Raw genomic sequence first — 20,484 nt, forward strand, 5'->3', positions numbered from 1 at the left:
CTCCCTGAAGACCTTACTGACTCTAAGTGGTGGTCCTTGTATGACATGCAACCTTTCTCACCTGCACAGTCTTTTTAATGCGCTGGGAAGGCCCAGGGTAGTCCTTAGAGTACAGGTCAGTCAAGAACAGGGAGTTGATGAGTGTCGATTTCCCAAGACCAGATTCACCTGAGGACACAGACAAAAGTTTAATGCAAAAACTTTACATCTGTGTTTTATTCTTATTATCTTATTCTCTTACGAGTTTGTCTGCAAACAAGAAAAGCTTTCAAATAGAGAAAAGAAAAAATTTTCTCTGCACTTCTAAGTTCTCCCTCACTAGCATCATTAATCTGGTCTTTCTCTGCCCATTGCACTAAATGCTTCCCTTTTACATCCATTTTCATCCCCTGTGCCCATACTGATGTCAAGTGCACTTTTGGGCACAGAAGAAAACTGTTAATTTTACTTGACAAAGAACACACAAACATTCACACTGGCAAACACACAAAATGCTTTGGTTAATGGCTGAACAACTGGTCTCACTCCTTCTCCATTGAAGGGATGTGAAAGGCGGGATGCTTGCCTTATCAAAGACTGGACACCACCGCCAGCCACTGAACTTAAGACTAGCCAAACAGTAGTAAAACGCTGACCCAGGGTGGATACTGCACCCCGAGGGTTGTGTAACTGAGGTCACCAAACATTTACAGAACAAATATTCAGAAACTGCAGAAAATCCTCTCAGATCAATCAAAACCAGAGTAAATAAATGCAATGTTATATTGGAAACTACAGCTTGGAAGCGTTCTACTTCTCCAGTATGTTACAGTAACAAACAGGGCAAAGAGTGGAATAGGTGAAAACTTGTCATTTGCATTACTAATCTTGAATATTTCAAAGCTGCTTCAATGTTCAAGAAATTTTCCCAAGCTATCATTAGAGCAAATGACAGACGGACCTACTGTGTTACAGAAACTGTCGATTTTTCATACTGTTTATCAACACAACCTTTTACAGGAACAGTTACAGGAACTACCTCATGAAACAGCTGAATATGATGACAATGTTGTACAAGGCTGTCATATAATTTATTTATAAATTTATCAAAATGTATTGACAATTGCCACATTTTAACAAAACTTTACTGTTTTAAGCTGCACAACGTTTCTAGCATTTACAGTATTGGTTGATCGTCTCGGCAGGGATGCAACAATATTAAATTTTTTATTGAACCGTTCAATGCATCCTGTTCAGTTCAATACACAGAGGCAAATAACAGCATTTTGGTACATTTCTTCCCGTCACAAAACTATTCTGTGCAATTAGTTGCACTCAAGAGACACAGTAGAGAGAGCTGCATTGCACTGTTCAGGCCCAGTGCCACGCTCTGTTCATGCTGCCTTCAGAGCCAATTAGAGAAAAGAGAGTTGAGACTAAACCTTGAGTATACGTGCGGAGTGAATGGGACTCAGAAAAAGAACATTTGAAGAGGTCCCATCCTCTTAAATGTCCGCAGTGTGGGATCATTTTGGATTTAGTGTCGACTGTGATGACAATGTAAAAACGAAAGTCAACAAACAATGCACGCTGTGCCAGCATTGCTTTGCAATTGCTTAACTATTTTGAATTGATGCTGCACTTAATGTCATGTTCACATATGTTGATTGTATTTGTTGATGTTGTGCATAGTATTGCCTCTTATCAAGTCTCAGTCTGGAAGGGATGTTCTTTACTGTGGATTGACTTACGAACAATTGGTGAAGGAAGGAGTATATGTACACATATACATACACACACACACACACATATATATATATATATATATTTAACATTGGTTATTAGTTGTTGGAGCTGAAGTGGTGAAATATAAGTTTTAAGAGAGACAGTGTGACAGACCAGCTGTAGTATAAACTATTGATGAAATGATTATGGATTTTGATGAAAGGATTATCAACTGCCCTTCATGTAGAATGTTTCTATCAGTTAGTACCAATCTATTTAACATGCGCACACACCAATCATAAACAATGCAGTGTAACACACGTTATTAAGGGACCTCTTTTATTGTGAACATAATCACTTTTTTTTCCAAATCTCAGTATTACTCAGCTTCCTACTGGATGATGGCAATGCTTTATAGAGCATATAAAAGTAAAGTTGGTTAATTCCTAGTCTAAACCCCCTTAAGGGCAGATCTGTCCTAATTATACTGCGCCAACCTTAATTAAATAGCGGTTCCGCTTGACAAGTAGAAGCGCAGTGCCAGCTCTCTGAAAATAGAATAATAACCTAAAAATTAGATCCCTACAACTTCTTTTCCTCCCCTTACTCTGTGGTCCAACACATATTTTTAGGCCTGATGGTATCAGCCAGGCTCCAACCAAGTTCCATTTTTGTCTTATTTCTCTTCACACTTCCTATAATTACGGGCACACTTGTGCCTTGATGTAACTTTGTTATGATTTGGCGCTATACAAATAAATCTGATTTGATCTGATTTGAATCTGATAATTTCTTTAATGATTCTGGTTTTTATTGTTTTTGTACCAGTATTGTAGGGTTTAGAGGGCCATTATGGCAAACACAGTAGTTTATTAATTAATATACATCATTATTATATTTGCATGACTGTAAAATCACCTGAACTAAACTGTTATTCCAAACTTATTATTTATATTGAAATTATTATTTTTTGGCTTTATGCCTTTATTCTGACAACAGCAAGTAGCAGATGGAGGGGAATGACTTGCAGTCAACTCCAACCCAGGTTGCTGCAATAATGAGATATACCTGAAATTTCCTAAGCCCATCCTTACATCAAACATTGTCGCCATGGTGGCATATTGTTCGCCATGAAACATGATGGCTGTTTTAAGTGACAAGGGACTCCTCTCTGCTCATGAAATTTGACACACGTGTGGTCTGACCGCTGAGAACATTCTTTGTAGGTCATTGGCTTGGGCAGGGCTAAATGTCTCAACAGCACCCCCTTGAAAATTTTGACTTTGAAGCGCCGCCTTCCAAAGTGATGCAGCAGAATGACATTTCCAAGGTATAAGCGACACTTGCCAATGCCCAACAAGGCCTCTTTGACCTGTACTCCAACAGGATATCAGCTGTTTTTATTCAAATGATCGATTTTGAGACAATTTATATTTTTTCCACAACTAGTACTTGACCTCTTCCTCGAGTTTTTATCAGAATGACTTCATATTCACTCAGTATCATCTCAAGACCTTGAATATGAAGTTATTCAAATCTTTTTTGTCTATTATGGCTACGTGGTATGGCAGTGTTGCGTGTTTTTGAGGCTTTGCCCTTATAATAAAAGATTAAGTCCTTATTTCCCAAGTATACATTGTCCAATTTGGCCAATATTTTGCAAACCCACCAGCCCTGAACACAGCTATGTCTAAAAGTTGACTCAGAATCAGAATTCCTATTGCCACATACATCATCAATCTTACATGATGTACAGGGTGTGTTCTCTGCATCTTACACTATGACAAACTTAAGAGGATGCCCTCTTGTGGCACATCGTGCACATGGGCAAAACATTGTGCGTACACTACCTACCCCCAAAGAAAGTCAAGGGGGCTCTGACTTGCACATAGGTGCGAGGGCCCGTTCATCGCTGCTTGCAGCTTTAATTTGGATTAAAGTCCATTACAGTACAAGGTATGAAAATCGTGAAAAATCGCAGCTTTAAATTTGAATGGCCAACTTCCTGTTTGAATTAGGGTATCAAACACTTGGAACTTTTGTTTGTTGGGCATTATGCATACATTGACCGATGTTTGTTTCTCTATGTCAATCTCTAACAAGAGGCTAGACTTTAATTTTCAACATGGCAACTGTTATGGCCTCTGAGCTTTGTGTTTGGCTATGTGTGCCTGCTCTCTCTCTCTCTCTTTTTCTCTCAGCTTGTTTTTTCAGCTCATCACCTTACCTGCAGAGTGTGAATTGAAGCACCTGTCGGCAACTGCAAGTCAAGGACGAGAGGAGCATAAAAAGAGCAGAGGGAAATGCTGGATGGTTGGGGCTCTATGAAGAAAGTAAAGGGCAGGCAGAGGGGGACTGTTCTCTGAGAGTAGGTAATAGGCTTCATTCACCCTTGTGACCACCATTTATATTGTCACCACCATGATAAGTGATCAGTTCCTTCATTTTTTTTTCTTATTTTACCAGCTTCTATCGTGGGAGTGTCGCTTCATGTTCGCCATTTATATCTTTGTTTGTTCTCTGATTATTTATGTAATAAAATCATCTTTTACATGCTGAATTGTCACTCTCTTTTCTTTAATTTGGTATTTTTACTTTTTGTTACTCCACCTCATCTCCTGGACCCCTGGGGTCAGCCCAATGCAATTTTGTGACCTTCATTTCTGGGATGCATGAGGTACAATTTTTTTCTCCAAACCTGACTAAGTTTTTTGGGCATGTTTGGGCTGTCAAAAAGGCACCCGGCACAAAAATAGATCTTGAATCCTGTAGCTTTATTTAAAGCTATAGCAGGCTTATCTGTTAGTGATAGAAAAACAAGCAAACAAATGGTCAAAATGGGTTTCCCATAGGATTCCTCACATTCCTCCCCTGCTTGCTCATTCTGTTCACCCCTCAACCCTAAGGCAGCAGCTGGCCCCCTCTTATCCTGGCAGGCTTACTTACTCACACCCAATGGAAACACAAGACACACCCACCCACATGCACATGCAATCACCCCCAATACACACACACCAAACAGATGTGTGAGACCTGAACCAGAAAGTATGAAATTAGGGAATGTAAATACATAAATGAAAAAACAAGACTTTTACACTGATTATGTATGTCCAAATTGTCCACTAATAAACTCTCTTAAAAAGGGGGCAGGGTCAGTGTTTTGGGAAAGATAATGATCTACAAGTCCAGCAGAGTCAATGGGAGAGTTGCAATCTAAACTATGTCAGAACCCAGAACCCAGTTTGACAGGGGCAGGCGGTGGCAACAGTAACCTTGGAGTGATACTCAGCATGTTCCATACTTTCTTTCTTTTTTTTTTTTTATTACTCTCAGAGAGCAATTGTGCCATTACAATATAGAATGCCTAAGACTAAATCTGACAGAATCATGATGTACTGGGTCAGAGCAGATGTGTGTCTCCACATAGAGATGCAGAGAATGAGAGCAGAGCACAGATTGAGACTGTGGAAGGAGAGCGCAAGACTGCAACCGGTAGGCTATGCATGCAGAAACATGTACACATACAAGGCCCCTTCCATGCATGTACACACACACTGACAGAATAGCCTTTTGTATCCAGAGGTGATGAAAGGTCTTTGTGAAGGTTGCTATCTAGAGTAAGTGCAAAATGTGTCAAGCAGCATAAGATGGTTTCACAGATACACAACTCACCAAATGATGGTTATGAGAATGGAAAATACTAAACCTGAGACTGTGAAAGTTATCAGGAAATGGGGTTTTTTGGTAGTAGATGTTTTTGTGTTGTCTATGACAGTTGAATAGACAAAACTATAACTGGCAAAAATCCTGTGTATGTATGAATGTATCCATAGTTAAAAATGGAAATGCAAATGGAAAAGGGAACTAAAGTTATCCTCCACACTTGCATGCCCATCATCTAAATGGCAGATGCAGAGAGTGCCAAGGAAAAACACACTGGCAGCATTTTTTTTTCCTTTTCTTTTATTGCAGGATCTGATTTTTTCTACAGATGTTGGATTTTCTTGTTTAATTGACTGATTTTTGCACTTTAAAACAGGTAATCTATGAGGAGGATAAGTGACAGCACAGAGAAGAAAAAATGTTATACTGTATGAATTTGTCTAGTCCAATTTCTGTATTTATGCATTTAATTTTATAATCTACAATCTACAATTATTTTGTTAATTTCTCAGCAAGCCAAAGGCATGGTAGTGAGGCAAGGTTCAATGTCATATTGTTGTTTAATACCTACACTACCAGTCAAAGGTTTGGACACATGTTCTAATTCAAATGAATAGGAATGTCTGTCCAAACTTTTAACAAATTAATTTTAACAAATAAGATATAATGGACTTGATACAAAGTATTATTTATTGTACTGTGAGATTTCGACACCATTACACTCGAAGGATATTGAGCCATTTGATATAGAATTAAAACACACTCCCCCTCCACTGTTTTTTACACCCAAATTAACACAAAATTCAGTATTGTCTTATTAGAAAGGTAGATGAATTGGGGAAGAACACTTAGAAGCCAAAAAGCAGACAAAAGAGAGCCTACAAAACAGAAAAACTTGACGACACCCAGATACAGCAGCGGTAAAGTTCATCAGTTCGGCATGGCGCCTGCAGACATAAGTAAGGCCATTAACAATCTCAAAACTGACCTAAAAGGAGTCACGCTCCAGATGCAATAACATTTGTATTTTCGTAGTGGCAGAAGGAGAGGAGGGAGAAGACTGCCGGAGTTTACAATTGTATAGTCTATTATACCCAATTTAATAAACCAATCAGAGTTCTTAGGAAGAAAATTGGAATCAACCAACGAAAGTTGAAATCACAGCATTTCTAAAAACAAAACAAATGATCAGATATTCAGTAACAGCTTTGGGTTCAATTTAAAGCCTTAAGGGTATCTACACATTTGGAAGTGATCAGAGACCATTCTGAAAGCAGTCTAATGTGAAAAAGTAACTGGTGAATTGATCAAGAGGATTTTTGTCAGATAGCAAACATTCGAGAGAGCAATGGCCAGTTGAACTGTAATTCAGTGTTCCATGTCCAAATCAGAGCTCTGGGTGAGATGTTACACTCAGCTTCCTCTCTCATGCAAGCTCTTAAATTCTGGCCTGACTTTGCTCTCTTAGGCTTCTGCACTGGCTCTGGATCTTACTCATGTTTCCAGAAGTTTCTATTCAATCTGGCAGCTGGACAAAGAGACAGGAAGCAAATTTTTCCCTCTCAGAGACGAAGAAAGAGAGGGGAAAAGAAATAGATGGGAGGGAGGAAGAACAGACATGGTTTTAGGGAGAAAAATTATACCACAAGAGCAGTTTCTGGTGCAGTTCATTCTCAGGGAATGACAAACAAGCACAATAAGTAGAATGGCTTCCTGCGGCCAAAACTCCACATGGGCAAGACAAGTGCCAACATTGCATTCCAAAACTCAACCCTTCACTTTTCACATTTTATTATATTGTAAGCCTTACAGAAAATATTTTTAAATTATTTTACCTCTCATCAACCCAAAATTGAATAAGTACCATAAGTAACATATTAATACATACAGACTGTTTTTGCTGATTAACTAAAAAGAAAAAGAAAAAGGGAACTGACGTAGAGGGAACTGTCAGCAAAGCTAAGAGACAGAATTGGGTAAAGATCTGAGAAAGGTTGGAAAATTTTTTTTACAGCAATTAAGGTTTCAAAGTCATTTGCCTCCATCATTCTTTCATGGGTGACTTTTGGAGAAACTGATACTTTTCTTAAGAGCTGGCTGCCAAGCCAAACCAAGAAGTCAGAGGAGACAGGCTTTGGTAAATGAGTTGACCAGGCACCTGATGGTCATTTGGATTTATATTGGAGCTCCAGACAAATATCAGAAGATGGCTCTAGTTATTTAGTTAGCAGTCATTTATATCACTTTACCCCAAGTTTAATGTATGATGTGAATAAAAACTGAAGGTCCAAAATGCATTTGTGTACTCTCTTGCATTGCACTGCTTCAACATTATTGGAAAATAAGTAGGTGAAGAGATCATTCCCTCACCTTCTACTGTTTATCCCTTTCCGGGTCAGAGGGGGTGCTGGTGTCAATCCCAGCCAATGCTCAGGGCAAGGGCAAGATATCCCATTGACAGTTCGCCAGTCCATCATAGGGCCAACATACAGAGACAGACAGCAATAAAATTGTGGGTTCAGTTCCCGGCTTTCTGCGCTGAGTTTAAATGTTCTCCCCATGCTTGATTGGGTTTCCTCCCACCATCCAAAGACATCATATTAATAAGTTAATTGGTGACTCTAAATTGTCATTGAGTGTGAGCATGAGTGGTTGTTTGTATGTTGGCCCCATGATGGACTGGTGATGGACTGGTCGCCTGTCAAGCCCTCAACCAGTGTGAGTTTGGACTGGCTCCAGCACCCAGAAATGAATAGTTAGTAGAATGAATTAATGAATGAATAATGATATACCATATATCATTAATCTTTTGTTTACAGTTTTGAAACAGGGCTCGCCTTCATTGCTAGCAAAACAAGAATATATTTTTTCTTCATTTTGAATATATATTTTGTGGTATAGTCGTTATTACATTACAATAAATCCGTCACAATGACAGCTTTCAAAGTAGCATATTCACAACTAATGTCCCTCTTTACCAGAACACTTTTAATTCCATCCAATGCAAGCTACTACTAACTAACAATCCTATAACCTCTCTTCAAAAAGTTTTAAAATTCTGTCATTGTGTCTTGTTTGAACTTATAGTTTCCCTACATCCACAATTTCTGTTGGTGGTACACAGTGCATATTGAACATTAAGCATAAATGAGCCTTTGAACTATGCAGTAAAATTATATTTCGAGTAAAGGATGATGTTGAATGCACCTACATGACTGTTATGTCTGACTGACTGTTAATTTTCAATGCATCTCTGGTAACTTCTGACATATGAGTCACAGATATGTTTACCATGTTTCATTTAGGCAGAATAGATAAACACTATAATTGAACCGTTCATTAATACCAATGGTCTTCCAGTGATTAAAAATGCAATGACTGGTTTTGTGGGTCACCTCATTTAGCAGTGCTTTTCTTATAAGATGCTGTAAGCATCTTGTGAGAAAACCTTTAGAGTGGATAATTGAAAAGTGATCGGACCACTGTTAATTTAAAACTGCCACACTGTTTCATAAGCAAACCTACAATTAAGCTTGTTGGCCACACCATTCTACTACTCTAATGTAATCAACATTTTATATAGTATTATTTTAATGTTTGATGGTACAGGCTTTCAAATTACTGCAGCAAAACCAGGCATGGCTAACATGACTATTGTTGTGACATTTTGGCTACAAGAAGAAGGGGCAGGCAACAGTTATAGTTATTTGAGTAATGTATCAATTTACCAGGAACACAGATGATCTCCATTGTTGGATACTCAATGGTTGACTCTGCTTTTGACCGCCAATTGTTTTAATTTGTTGTGTTTGCATGTGCATTGCCAAAAATGAAGTTGCAGTGTACCCTCTAGAGGACAAACTACACAACCACAATATACATAACATTTTTTTTAAATTGTAAGAAAGTCAAAATTTGCATGTTAATCATTTGCATAAATAATTTGATTGATTTGAACGCAATTAACACATCTCAAAATCTGTCACTGGCGACGCATATTGGGCAGTGTGAAGTCTGTCTAAACAGAGTTGCCGTAAATCACTGTCCAAGATGGCAGTTAGCAGTACAGAGCAAAATCATATTAATGGGTAAAAAAAAAAAGAGCGGTTTCTAAATATGATGTGGTTGGGTATTGTTTTTTTTATTATTATTTATTTATTTATATATTGCAACCTGGACACAAACTCTTCTCTTTAATTGCTCTTTAATTTAAATAAAGACATGTTAAGTATTAATATATTGCCTTCTTTCATGAGTTTTTTTGGCTCCACAAAATGAAACACAGTAATAATGAATGAATATTAATTGGGATTAACCTAAATTAATCCACAGCAGCCATGAGATTAATCTGATTAAAAATGTTAATCGTTGATAGCTCTAATAAATTGCCATTAATCAACAATTATAAACAATTTCTCTGCAAACAGCTCATATTGAACAAAAATATCAGCATGCCAATAAATTGGCCGGGCTCTACATTTGATAGTAACAATAAGACTAAGGTGACCATATTTCTGAAATGAAAATCAGGGACATTTTCAGCACGGTGGTCAAAAAAATCTTAAATCATAAATAACAACAGGGGCAATTACCTGTTCTCATATACTGACTGTTCTGCCCCATTCAAATCCAGGACATTTTTGGGGACATCTTTAACTGGGGACAGGTTGTCCCTAAAAACCTGGGGTTCCTGGTCCATCCTTAAAAAGCAGACTGACTGAATGTAATGCTAAGCACTTGGTCATGTTCTACTCTCTTATCTTTTTTAGGTATGCAGTTGTGTGGTCTGCACGTTTTCAATTTGTTCCAGACCTTCCAACTCTCAGAGACTTGGAATTATGGAGAAATAGCTTTTTCCATAATTCCAGTAATGTTTGATCCAGAAAAAATGTAAATTCTAAATATAGCTATACATTTTGTATTGTAAACACAAGATAATTTTCATTGACATCTGGGCCGTGGTGGAAATAGGGTATAAATAATCCTGATAGAGGCTACCATATACCTCCACCATATCCAACTAAAGCATCAACACTTAGCCAGAAGACACATCTGCACCCTCAACAATTTTTATATTGCGACATGACCTTGAGCACCAAAATCTAACCAGTTCATACTTGGTTCAGAACATGAATTGAAAAACAAATCAGAGAGATGGAACCACCCTGCAGTGTCCCTTTGAAGTCAAAAACACCAAATACAAATCAACACTGAAATTGGTTGCCATGATGTCTCATAGTATGTATGTGTACAAAAGAATGAAGCTGTTGCTGCTGTTCATCTCATTTATTACTTCATTACTAAATACGCTAAGTTGGAAAATCTTTTGACTCAGTTCCATAAAAAACAAATAATACATCAACAAACTTTTAACTCTATGGTGTTCCTAAGTGGCGGCAATCAAAACCAGAAATGAGTTATCTGATTTAAATAGAATGTAAATCTGTAACTGTACGAATGTTATATGAATGTGAATATATACAGTGAGGTCCATAAATAGGCCAGGTGTGTGTTATTCCTTCATTAACTCATTTACAAGGAGCAGATAGAAGGTCTAGAGTTCATGTCAAGTGTGCTATTTGCATTTTGAATCTGTTGCTGTCAACTCTCAATATGAGAAACAAAGAGCTGTCACTATCAGTGAAGCAAGTCTTCATTAGGCTGAAAAATCAAAACAAACCCATCAGAGAGATAGCAAATAGATTAGGTGTGGCCAAATCAACAGTTTGGAACATTCTTAAAAATAAAAAACGCACCGGTGAGCTCAGCAACACCAAAAGACCCGGAAGACCACGGAAAACCACTGTGGTGGATGACAGAAGAATTCTTTCCCTGGTGAAGAAAAACCCCTTCACAACAGTTGGCCAGATCAAGAACACTCTCCAGGAGGTAGGTGTATGTGTGTCAAAGTCAACAATCAAGAGAAGACTTCACCAGAGTAAATACAGAGAGTTCACCACAAGTTGTAAACCATTGGTGAGCTTCAAAAACAAGAAGACTAGATGAGAGTTTGCCCTACAGTTCTGGAACAATATCCTATGGACAGATGAGACAAAGATCAATTTGTAACAGAATGATGGGAAGAGAAGAGTATGGAGAAGGGAAGAAACTGCTCATGGCCCAAAACATACCACCTCATCAGTTAAGCATGGTGGTGGTAGTGTCATGGCGTGGGCATGTATGACTGCCAATGGAACTGGCTCCCTTGTATTTATTGATGATGTGACTGCTGACAAAAGCAGCAGGGTGAATTCTGAAGTATTTCGGGCAATATTATCTTCTCATATTCAGCCAAATGCTTCAGAACTCATTGGACAGCGCTTCACAGTGCAGATGGACAATGACCCAAAGCATACTGTGAAAGCAACCAAAGAGTTTTTTAATGCAAAGAGGTGGAATGTTATGCAATGGCCAAGTCAATCACCTGACCTGAATCCGATTGAGCATGCATTTCACTTGCTGAAGACAAAACTGAAGGGAAAATGCCCCTAGAACAAGCAGGAACTGAAGACAGCCGCAGTAGAGGCCTGGCAGAGCATCACCAAGGATGAAACCCAGCGTCTGGTGATGTCTACGCGTTCCAGACTTCAGGCTGTAATTGACAGCAAAGGATTTGCCACCAAGTATTAAAAAGTTAAAGTTTGACTTATGATTGTTAGTTTGTCCCATTACTTTTGGTCCCTTAAAAAGTGGGAGACACATATAGAAACTGTTGTAATTCCTACAATCAAATGGAGTGCAGGGAAAAATCTTCCCTGATATATATACATATACATACACACAAACATACTGAGGAGGTGCACTGACACCTTATTTTCCAAATGCAGGAAAAATCTTCCCTGAAAAACTTTGAGAATTCAGCTCTCACAAGAAATATTTTCACATTCTTATTCACGGAACAACACTTTGTCATCACCTTTCAGCTTTTGCTTATGACCCTAATATACACTCCTCACTCATGGCTCCAATGTAGATTTAGCAACTTAAACTTACCTACAACCATTAATGTAAATTCGAAACCTCTTTTGACTGACTTCCGATACACCTGGTTGGGGAGATTGGCGAAGCCCACATAGCCCTCCAGGTTCCGCTGCTTAAGAGAAACACACACAGAAACACGCATTCTGTTAATGGAGGCCTCATAAAGCATGTACATACAGTGTGAAAAACAAAGAACCTTAAAAATAGAACACAGACCTGTGAAAACTTAACAGGCTTTAGTCAAAAGAGCCTTAACTACACACAGGTGCATAAAAACAGACAGAACTCTGTTAATGTGGTATTAAACGTTTTTAAACAGTAGAAAAATGCGGCTACCCATGTGAACGGAAACACACAGTTGCTGAATGCATACAAAATGACTAAAATCTTTTTTGAGAACCTGCAGGTTTTTCGGTAGCAAAGTCTCTTTGGAAAGAAGTAGAGCTCGGATAATATAAGACAGGAAAAGCCTACTTCAACGGGAAAAGAGCATGTTTGATAATTGAAATTGAAATCTTCAGAGACAGAAATTGCTAAAAAAGGAACCTAATGCAGGAAACATGCCTTAAGATACACATTCTTAGCTAGGAAGGCAGCAGCAGCTGCCAGATGGCCAGAAAGTGCAGATGCAGCCCTTCAGAAATTGAATACACTCTGCAGAAACAGTTTGGGAGACAGACTAATCTGTGTATCCAAGGGTTTCTTCAGCAAGAAATTAACGCATCCTGAACTGCACGTGCAGGGAAAACTGCTGAATGACATTATGTGAGCTTCAGGAGCAGTGATCAAACCAAACTGGTGTTCAGTAGCCAACTCGTGGATGTATGAGTGCTGGTGTTGGTGAGCTCACTGTCTGTCATGGCACACTGAACTCTGTCAAGAATTGTGCCATTCTTGAAATCCACATACTCTTACTCATATTCTTCTGCATGTGGACTGTCGCATCAGAATCCAAACAGGATGTTTAAGCGTGATAATGCCCCTTGCCACACAACAAGGGCAGGTAGACCACAATAGCCACTAACTGGAAGTCGTCATGGTAGGGATAAACAATTGACAATTGATAAACATGACAGTGGACATGAATTCACTGGTTGATTACAACTCTAATATGTGCTAATGGCATGGCTAATAATTATTAATTTGATCATGCGATGGTTAAATATTTTTTATGCAGTTTTGAAAATATTATGCGTTATTTGTTGACTGATATTGATTATGTTGAGATCTAACATGTTGAAACTATTAAGAATTTAGTTTAGGTATTTTTTTCTTGTTAGCCATCAACCAAAAATTATAGAATTTTAATTTGCTTGTGTCTTATCACATTTTTGAAACACAAGAAAGACTTTTCTGCAAACATTTAATTTTGGTTTTTGGTTTAAGCAATGTCTTGTAACTTTTTATTCCACAAAGATTGAATTTATGTCTTTCACATTTACAAATCAAAAACAAAGTGGGATGTGTCTCCTTACAATACAAAAATTTTCTTGGAGGTTTTGTGAAAGGTACTGTTCCATGTGTTCCATGTTGCGGGAGTTGCTGGAGCCAATCCCAGCTGGCATTGGGTGAATGTAGGGTACATCCTGGACAGGTCGCCAATTCATCACTGGGCCAACACACAGAGACAACCAACCACTCACACTCAGACCTACGGACAAGTCACCAGTTAACCCAAACATGATGTCTTTGGACAGTGGTAGGAAACCAGAATACGTGGAGAAAACCTACGCAGGCACGGTGAGAACATTCAAACTCTGGCCAGAAAGGCCACATGTTGGGGAATCAAACCCATTACATTCTTGTTGGGAGGCAACAGTGTTAACCACTATGTTGCCATGCTTCTGCTCCTTGATTTATGCAATGAAATGTTATTTTTGAAAAACAACAGCTGATAGTTTGAATATAGCAAAGGACGAACCAACTAACCAATACTGTGATAATGGCCAATACTAATTAACTGTATGTGTTCCTCATTTTACATCCAGTGCATTGAATGTGACAATCACAAAATTATAGCTTACATAACAACATCACCGGTGGATGGTAGGAACATGTGGGAATAGGAAAGGAAACAATCTATTCACCTCATCAATAGACTGTGATTAATGCAGTGCAACAGCAGGCACATGTGCATAGAACAAGCCTGAAGCAGTTTCCAACATTTCCATGTTTGATCCACCCACGTGCAAGTTCTGCATGTGTGTGAGTATGTGCATGAGTTGCACAAGGTGCCTCTGTCCACTTTCTTTAAATGGCACTGTAGGAAGTACAGGTAAATGTAACATGACCCAGTCGTTGTTTCACTAACCTTGACAGATATGTCGTATAGATGATGAGGTGAGTTTTTTTACAAGTGAAGAGAGAGAAGCAGGAATGGGATTTAACAAAGGGGAAGCAAAGGTGGATGAGAGATTGGAAGCCCCATACCATTCATGTTAGCCCTTCTCCCTGTCCCAGTGATAATAGTAACTGCCTGGTTCATTGACATATATACTTTCCAATTCACTACCTTGATATGTTCAGAGATTATTGCTGATGCCTTGTTATTGCTTCCATCACTTTGTGTTTTAGAAATTTCACTTGTTAATATAACTTTTGTAAGTAATATTGCATCACTTAAAACTGCAACATCCGAAGAGGTATCAGCCAACTGTGTATACTTCCAGTTGGAAAGTTAAGTGACACCTCGCTTGTGTTCATACCATCCAACATAAAGAGAAGGTGATGCTGGTATTGAGCACAGCTCCAAAACTTAATTTCTGGAAGTTATTCAGCCCTGAAATGTAGACAAATATTATGAAGATTTGTATAAAATAAAATAAAAGCTACTGACAGCAGCTCATAGACTCTCATGCACACCTTTTCATGCACTTTAAATTGAGTGGGCCTGTAGTGTCTAACAGCATGCACAGTCTTCCACCAATGGAGAGCCAATGTCCATGCTGTCCTCACAGAGCCCCATCTCAGTAAAGCAGATCAGGTTACTCTAAAAAATCCTCCTCATGTCAGACACGCTGTGATCTTGCCATATTTTTTACTCAGTGATCTGATGTTTGGCAGACTAATAACCGGGAGCCACATCATGAGGAAATGCAACAAATCTGCACTTGAATAAGTCCAAAATTAAATTGCAAACCAAACTGAATTATCTGTCAGAAAAATTGCAATTATATACTTTCCCAAAATAACCCAAACGTGTGTGGTCGACAGAAATGATGGGGTTGTGCAGGCAATCAACACTTTGCTAAATGCACTAATTTAGTAAATAGGGTTTATATAAGCATCTCTGGCAGGGGGTTCAGCTGCTATTGTCACATTTAAGATGCACTGCACTAATCAATGTTCTACTTCATTAAATATCAAGGTTTTTTTTTATGACATCACAGGTGGCCTTAATTGTCATGCAAATTTGGAGAGCACATCCATATAGTCGAAAACAATAAATCTCACGACCATAGGACTATTAGTGTCAGTTAGTTGGCATTACAGTGACACCATGATGGTGATTGCCTGATTCCTGTCTCACTTTGGAAAATCTTCCACTTGCAACATCAGAGACTGTGGGTGTGTAAACACGTCTAAACAACAATCCGTCACAGCCCATCTTGTTCCCATCTCCACTGAGCCGCATTATGGCACAGACCACGTACCATGGTGAGCGCTGCTCTGTGTGACGTTCACGGTCCATGAAGCCAGTTGCTACGTATCTTACGTCTAAACAGTAAATGAAAAAGCATTCACCACAAACAATCCATTGCACCGAAATGAAAATTGTGTTCTAACTTCGACGCGACAACCCTATTTAGTGAATCTAAAAAGATTATATACGTTTAAAGTGGTATTTTTCTTGTATTTCAGTAAATTGTGCACCAATGATCAGTGGACGATGTCGGCTTGTCAGACGATGTGTTGTCGATATAATATTCCACAAAAAGCAGATTGTGAAGTTGAAAAGTGAAAACTACACCGCCGAGTTCCGAAAAACAACCCATTGAAAACACGAGCGGTGGGAAAGGTTGGAATTCCAGTGTGTTTGAAAGGAAAGTGGACTTACAGCGATACTGGGAACAGCGGTCTCTGGTCTCTCGATCATTGTAATATGCCGTTAACACCCAGGCTGAGCCAGACAGCCACCGAGGCATACACTGAGCCGCCAAGAGCAGGACGGAGTCAGACGGAGCTCTGCGCTGTAAAACCACTCTGACGGAAGAGCAAAACAAGAAAAATGCGCCTCAGAGTGAATGAATGAAGTTAGATAACATATGGACACTGCAACACTACTACCAGATGTAGCGCAGTGACGACAAATGGTAACAGTTTTTCTTTCATGGCAAACATTTTTTTTACAACCTGACATCCGATCGAGAATTTCAGAATAAGACGAAATGCATCGCAATAGACGCATGATGGATGCAACACACAACGCGGTTTAATGATAAAAGAATAGCGACAATGAATGAAAAAAATCTGCTAAACTTAGTATAAAGTATTTGGGGCACAAGTATCATTTGTAATTAATATTTTAACCGTGGAGGCGTTCGGATACTTTGGTAATAATCTCATTTATTATAACATATACACTTTCATTATTTTTGCAATGTCTGGTGAAGATATTTTGAAAAATTCAAACATACTCAGATACATACTCAGATTGATGCTAAAATCTTTGTAATTCAAAACCAAAAAATTTTATTTTCAAATCGACATTAGCAAGCTAATAATATCATCAATGTTGATCGTAATTAAAAGGAATTTAGGCTTTTATATTGAAAGGAATTCCATCTACTTTCCTGTCTACTTCGTGCTGTGTGGACCAGCTTTGTCCACCTAATCTGCTTTCTATTGATTAAACAGCGACGTGACCGGCCTCAAATCGTGGGAGTGAGGTCATCACATGCTAAAGGAGCAAATTTTCTACTCTGAGAGAAAGTTGGATATTTTTTATCAGCAACTCGAACAACACAGGACATGAGAGAATCTTAAGATATAAAGAATTCATTGCATTTTACATTTTAAAAACACAACGTTAATGTCTAGCGAGCCGTTTAATATTTAGTAAAATACATACCATAATAGTTGTTGCGTTGTACTTTATCAGTTCCTTGTTATCGGTTCCTGTCCATTAATATCTAGGTGTTGTTCCCGCAGAACAATTCTTATTTCTTCCTCTTTTTTTTTTTTTTTTTTTTTTTTTTTTTACACAGCAGAACGGTTCCAGCTAATCTCTCCGTGCAATTTTTTATTTCTAGGAGTCCACTGATGTAACTCATAGCATCTGGCACTTTTATGAATATCTGCATCCTGGTTGTTCATCTGTACAAGTAATTTGAGATATTAAAAAAAGGAAAGAAAATCTCTTCACTTTCTGTTATAACTAGACAAATTACTCATTGTTATAGTATCCCTGAAGGTAAAAAACACGATATTTCAAAACACAACAGCACGGAAACCACAACAACCTGTAAAAGAACACAGTTAAATTTCAAAAGACAAAAAATTTAAGAAAACAACTTATTTACAAGTGCCGCTGCAATACACATGAAACCAAAACCTGCGTTAAAAAAAGAAAGCAAAGAACAGTTGACGTGATGTAGCTGAACAAAACCAAGCTCATGATAATGGAAATGAAATATATGTCATGCGTGTGCGACTACACCATTGTTCCCAAAAAAACTTTCCGTTCATTTCCACACAATCACCTCTAACAAATACTGTAATCGGAAACCTGGCGATTCTCTGTATATATTGTTGCTGTAAAAATGTCATTGCCCTGTTCTTTTTATTTTATTAATTAATTTATTTTTAACCTGTCCTGTTCATCAGCAGGGGCAGACAGTATGAGTGCTCCTGGTGTCTTGTTGTGCTGAAACAGTTTTACTCCGCTGGGAAGGAGTCTGACATACTCCTCCTGTCACCATCTGTGTTTAGCTTTATTGGCAATGGTATTGGTTTGCTGGCAAAGCTACTGGGCTGAGGTTCAAGAGTGGATAGAAAGAGAGAACAGGAGCATGATAGGGAAGACAGCAGCAACACTATTAAAATGGGGAAGACAGGTACACAGAAACGACAACAACAGCTACCCCCAGAGCACAGGCAGCCCCAGGCCAACCCATGGAGAGACAAAGGAACCAAAGGACCCCAGGCCTGTCAGGCGCAGCCCACACAGCACAGGCTAAGCCCAGGGCCCCCCCAGCCAGAGACCCGGCCAGACCCCCTGCAAGGACCCACACACCGGCGAGGCTGAAACCCGCTCACACCCCACGCACGGACAGGGCAAGCTGCGGCCCACCACAGTGACTGCACAACAGCAAGGCCCGCAACCAACCCCAGTCCAGCCGCCATGTAGGGAGGCAGACCCCCCCCCTGGAACACTAAACAGGCCCTCAGGCCTGGATTGAAGCTCCCTGCCCCATCCACTAGGCCTCAGAGCTCTAGGCCGATACTGGTGCAGACGGCAACAGGGGCAACAGTGGGGCGGGACGTGGGCCTCATGCTGCCCCTGTGTTCTTTTTATAGTACTTGCATCATGATTGGTAAGTCAAGAGCTATCCAAGTAGGGGTTTGTCCAAATGTGAAGGTGAAACACATCCATCCATCTTCATTCTGCTTATCCAGGGTCAGGTTGCTGGGAGGTGAAACACATTAGGCAAAAGAAGAATTTTACAGAGAGACAGGAGTAAGATCCAGACTTCAAAATAAAATAGGAAATGACAAGGCAAGACAAAACCCTATCTGAATTGGATAGAAATAATAAAAAAATATTTTGACAAATGGTATGTCTATAATGCAATAATCGACATTAAACTCATTGTGAAATTACACTTCCACAAAGCTGACCATTCATAAGCATCACATCTTGACACTGAGACAGCCAAACATAGCAGTTTATATTTCATAGTGTTTGTCCAGTATGTTTCTCTACTGAATAAATTATGAATTGAGAGATCAGCATTTGAAGATGACTGATTGATTCGAGTGTCTTCAAGGCAACTGACCAATGACAACTGCATTGATTGATGGTCAAATTAAAAAATGTACTTTTAATACACCATCACCCTTATGGCCCCCTAAGGGTCTGTCTGATTTTTCCAGTCTTCAAATGAACTTTTAAGCTAAAGTTAGAGGGTATTTTCAAATGTATGTGTTGCAACCGCACTTGCTATGCTCCTCTCATGGTTGCTGTCCCAAAGTCCAAATTAATGCGAAGACAGGTAAACCGGGTGAGGATAAACACTTCTTTATTCAACGATCGTTGAAGAGCATTACATGCAAGCGCCGTGTGTGAAAATGCTCTGAACAACAGAGAGAGGTCCCAGTCTTTTGTACCCCCCGGATTTTCCTATGTTTTTTTGTTATATTATCCTATTATGGAGTTGTTTTTCTGCTTTCGAATGACAGTGAGTCTTTACAGCTCTCGGATCCCCCTCCCCTTCTTTCTTGTTCAGAGCAGTTTTCTCAAGGCCATTATTACATAGGTTGTTCTGCTTTGCACGAGCAGCTCCTCAAGGCCATGATTACGTAAGATGCTCTGCTTTACTGTTACACTACTAGATTATGATTGAAACATATTATATGAATTCTTACAATTGTTACAGTACCGGATTATGATTGAAACATATTATATGAATTCTCACACTTGTTACAGTACCGGATTATGATTCAAACATATTATGATTGAAACATATATGAATTCTCACACTTGTTACAGTACCAGATTATGACTCAAACATATTATGTGAATTCCCCACATATGCAAGCCTGCTAAAAAGTCACACAAAGATACAGCAGATAAACAGTGAACTGGCTGCCACTGAGCTGTGAAATGCTTTGGGTTGGTGACTGTGTGTCAACGAGTAGTTGATAAAATGTTCAGCTGAAATGGAAGACCAATAGGAGGCTCATTTCTAAAAACAACAAGTAGCCAGGGAAGGTCTCTTTTGCTGTTTTCTCCTTGTTCACCTGACCAAAGTTTTCCGTCATCTAATGCTGTGGTTCTCAAATGAGGGCACTCCAGGGGGTATGTGAGATTTTAAGAAAATATAAGTTAAAAACAGCAATCAGAAACCCTTAAAAATGGTTTAGGGTTTTTTAGCTGCGTACCCCCCTAACCTCGGCTGAAAAGATTATTTACAG

General features: G+C 39.0%; 1 protein-coding gene across 2 annotated transcripts in view; it reads right to left on the reverse strand.

Moving 5' to 3' along the window:
• LOC115056289 (septin-7-like) overlaps positions 1-16,667 on the reverse strand; it is a 43,196-nt gene extending 26,529 nt beyond the window's left edge. The window contains exons 1-3 of one of the 2 annotated variants that reach the window (XM_029522609.1): positions 16,406-16,667; positions 12,361-12,457; positions 62-168 (exon numbers count right to left, since the gene is read on the reverse strand). In XM_029522609.1, coding sequence (XP_029378469.1) covers positions 62-168; positions 12,361-12,457; positions 16,406-16,444 — 243 coding nt within the window. In that variant the 5' untranslated portion in view covers positions 16,445-16,667. Of the gene's footprint in view, positions 1-61; positions 169-12,360; positions 12,461-16,405 lie in introns of both variants that reach the window. The other variant, XM_029522608.1, reaches the window with a different exon arrangement.
• Between the last annotated feature and the right edge of the window lie 3,817 nt (positions 16,668-20,484).

The sequence above is a fragment of the Echeneis naucrates genome, chromosome 16 (genome assembly GCF_900963305.1).
Source record: "Echeneis naucrates chromosome 16, fEcheNa1.1, whole genome shotgun sequence".
In the NCBI taxonomy this organism is placed as follows: domain Eukaryota; kingdom Metazoa; phylum Chordata; class Actinopteri; order Carangiformes; family Echeneidae; genus Echeneis; species Echeneis naucrates.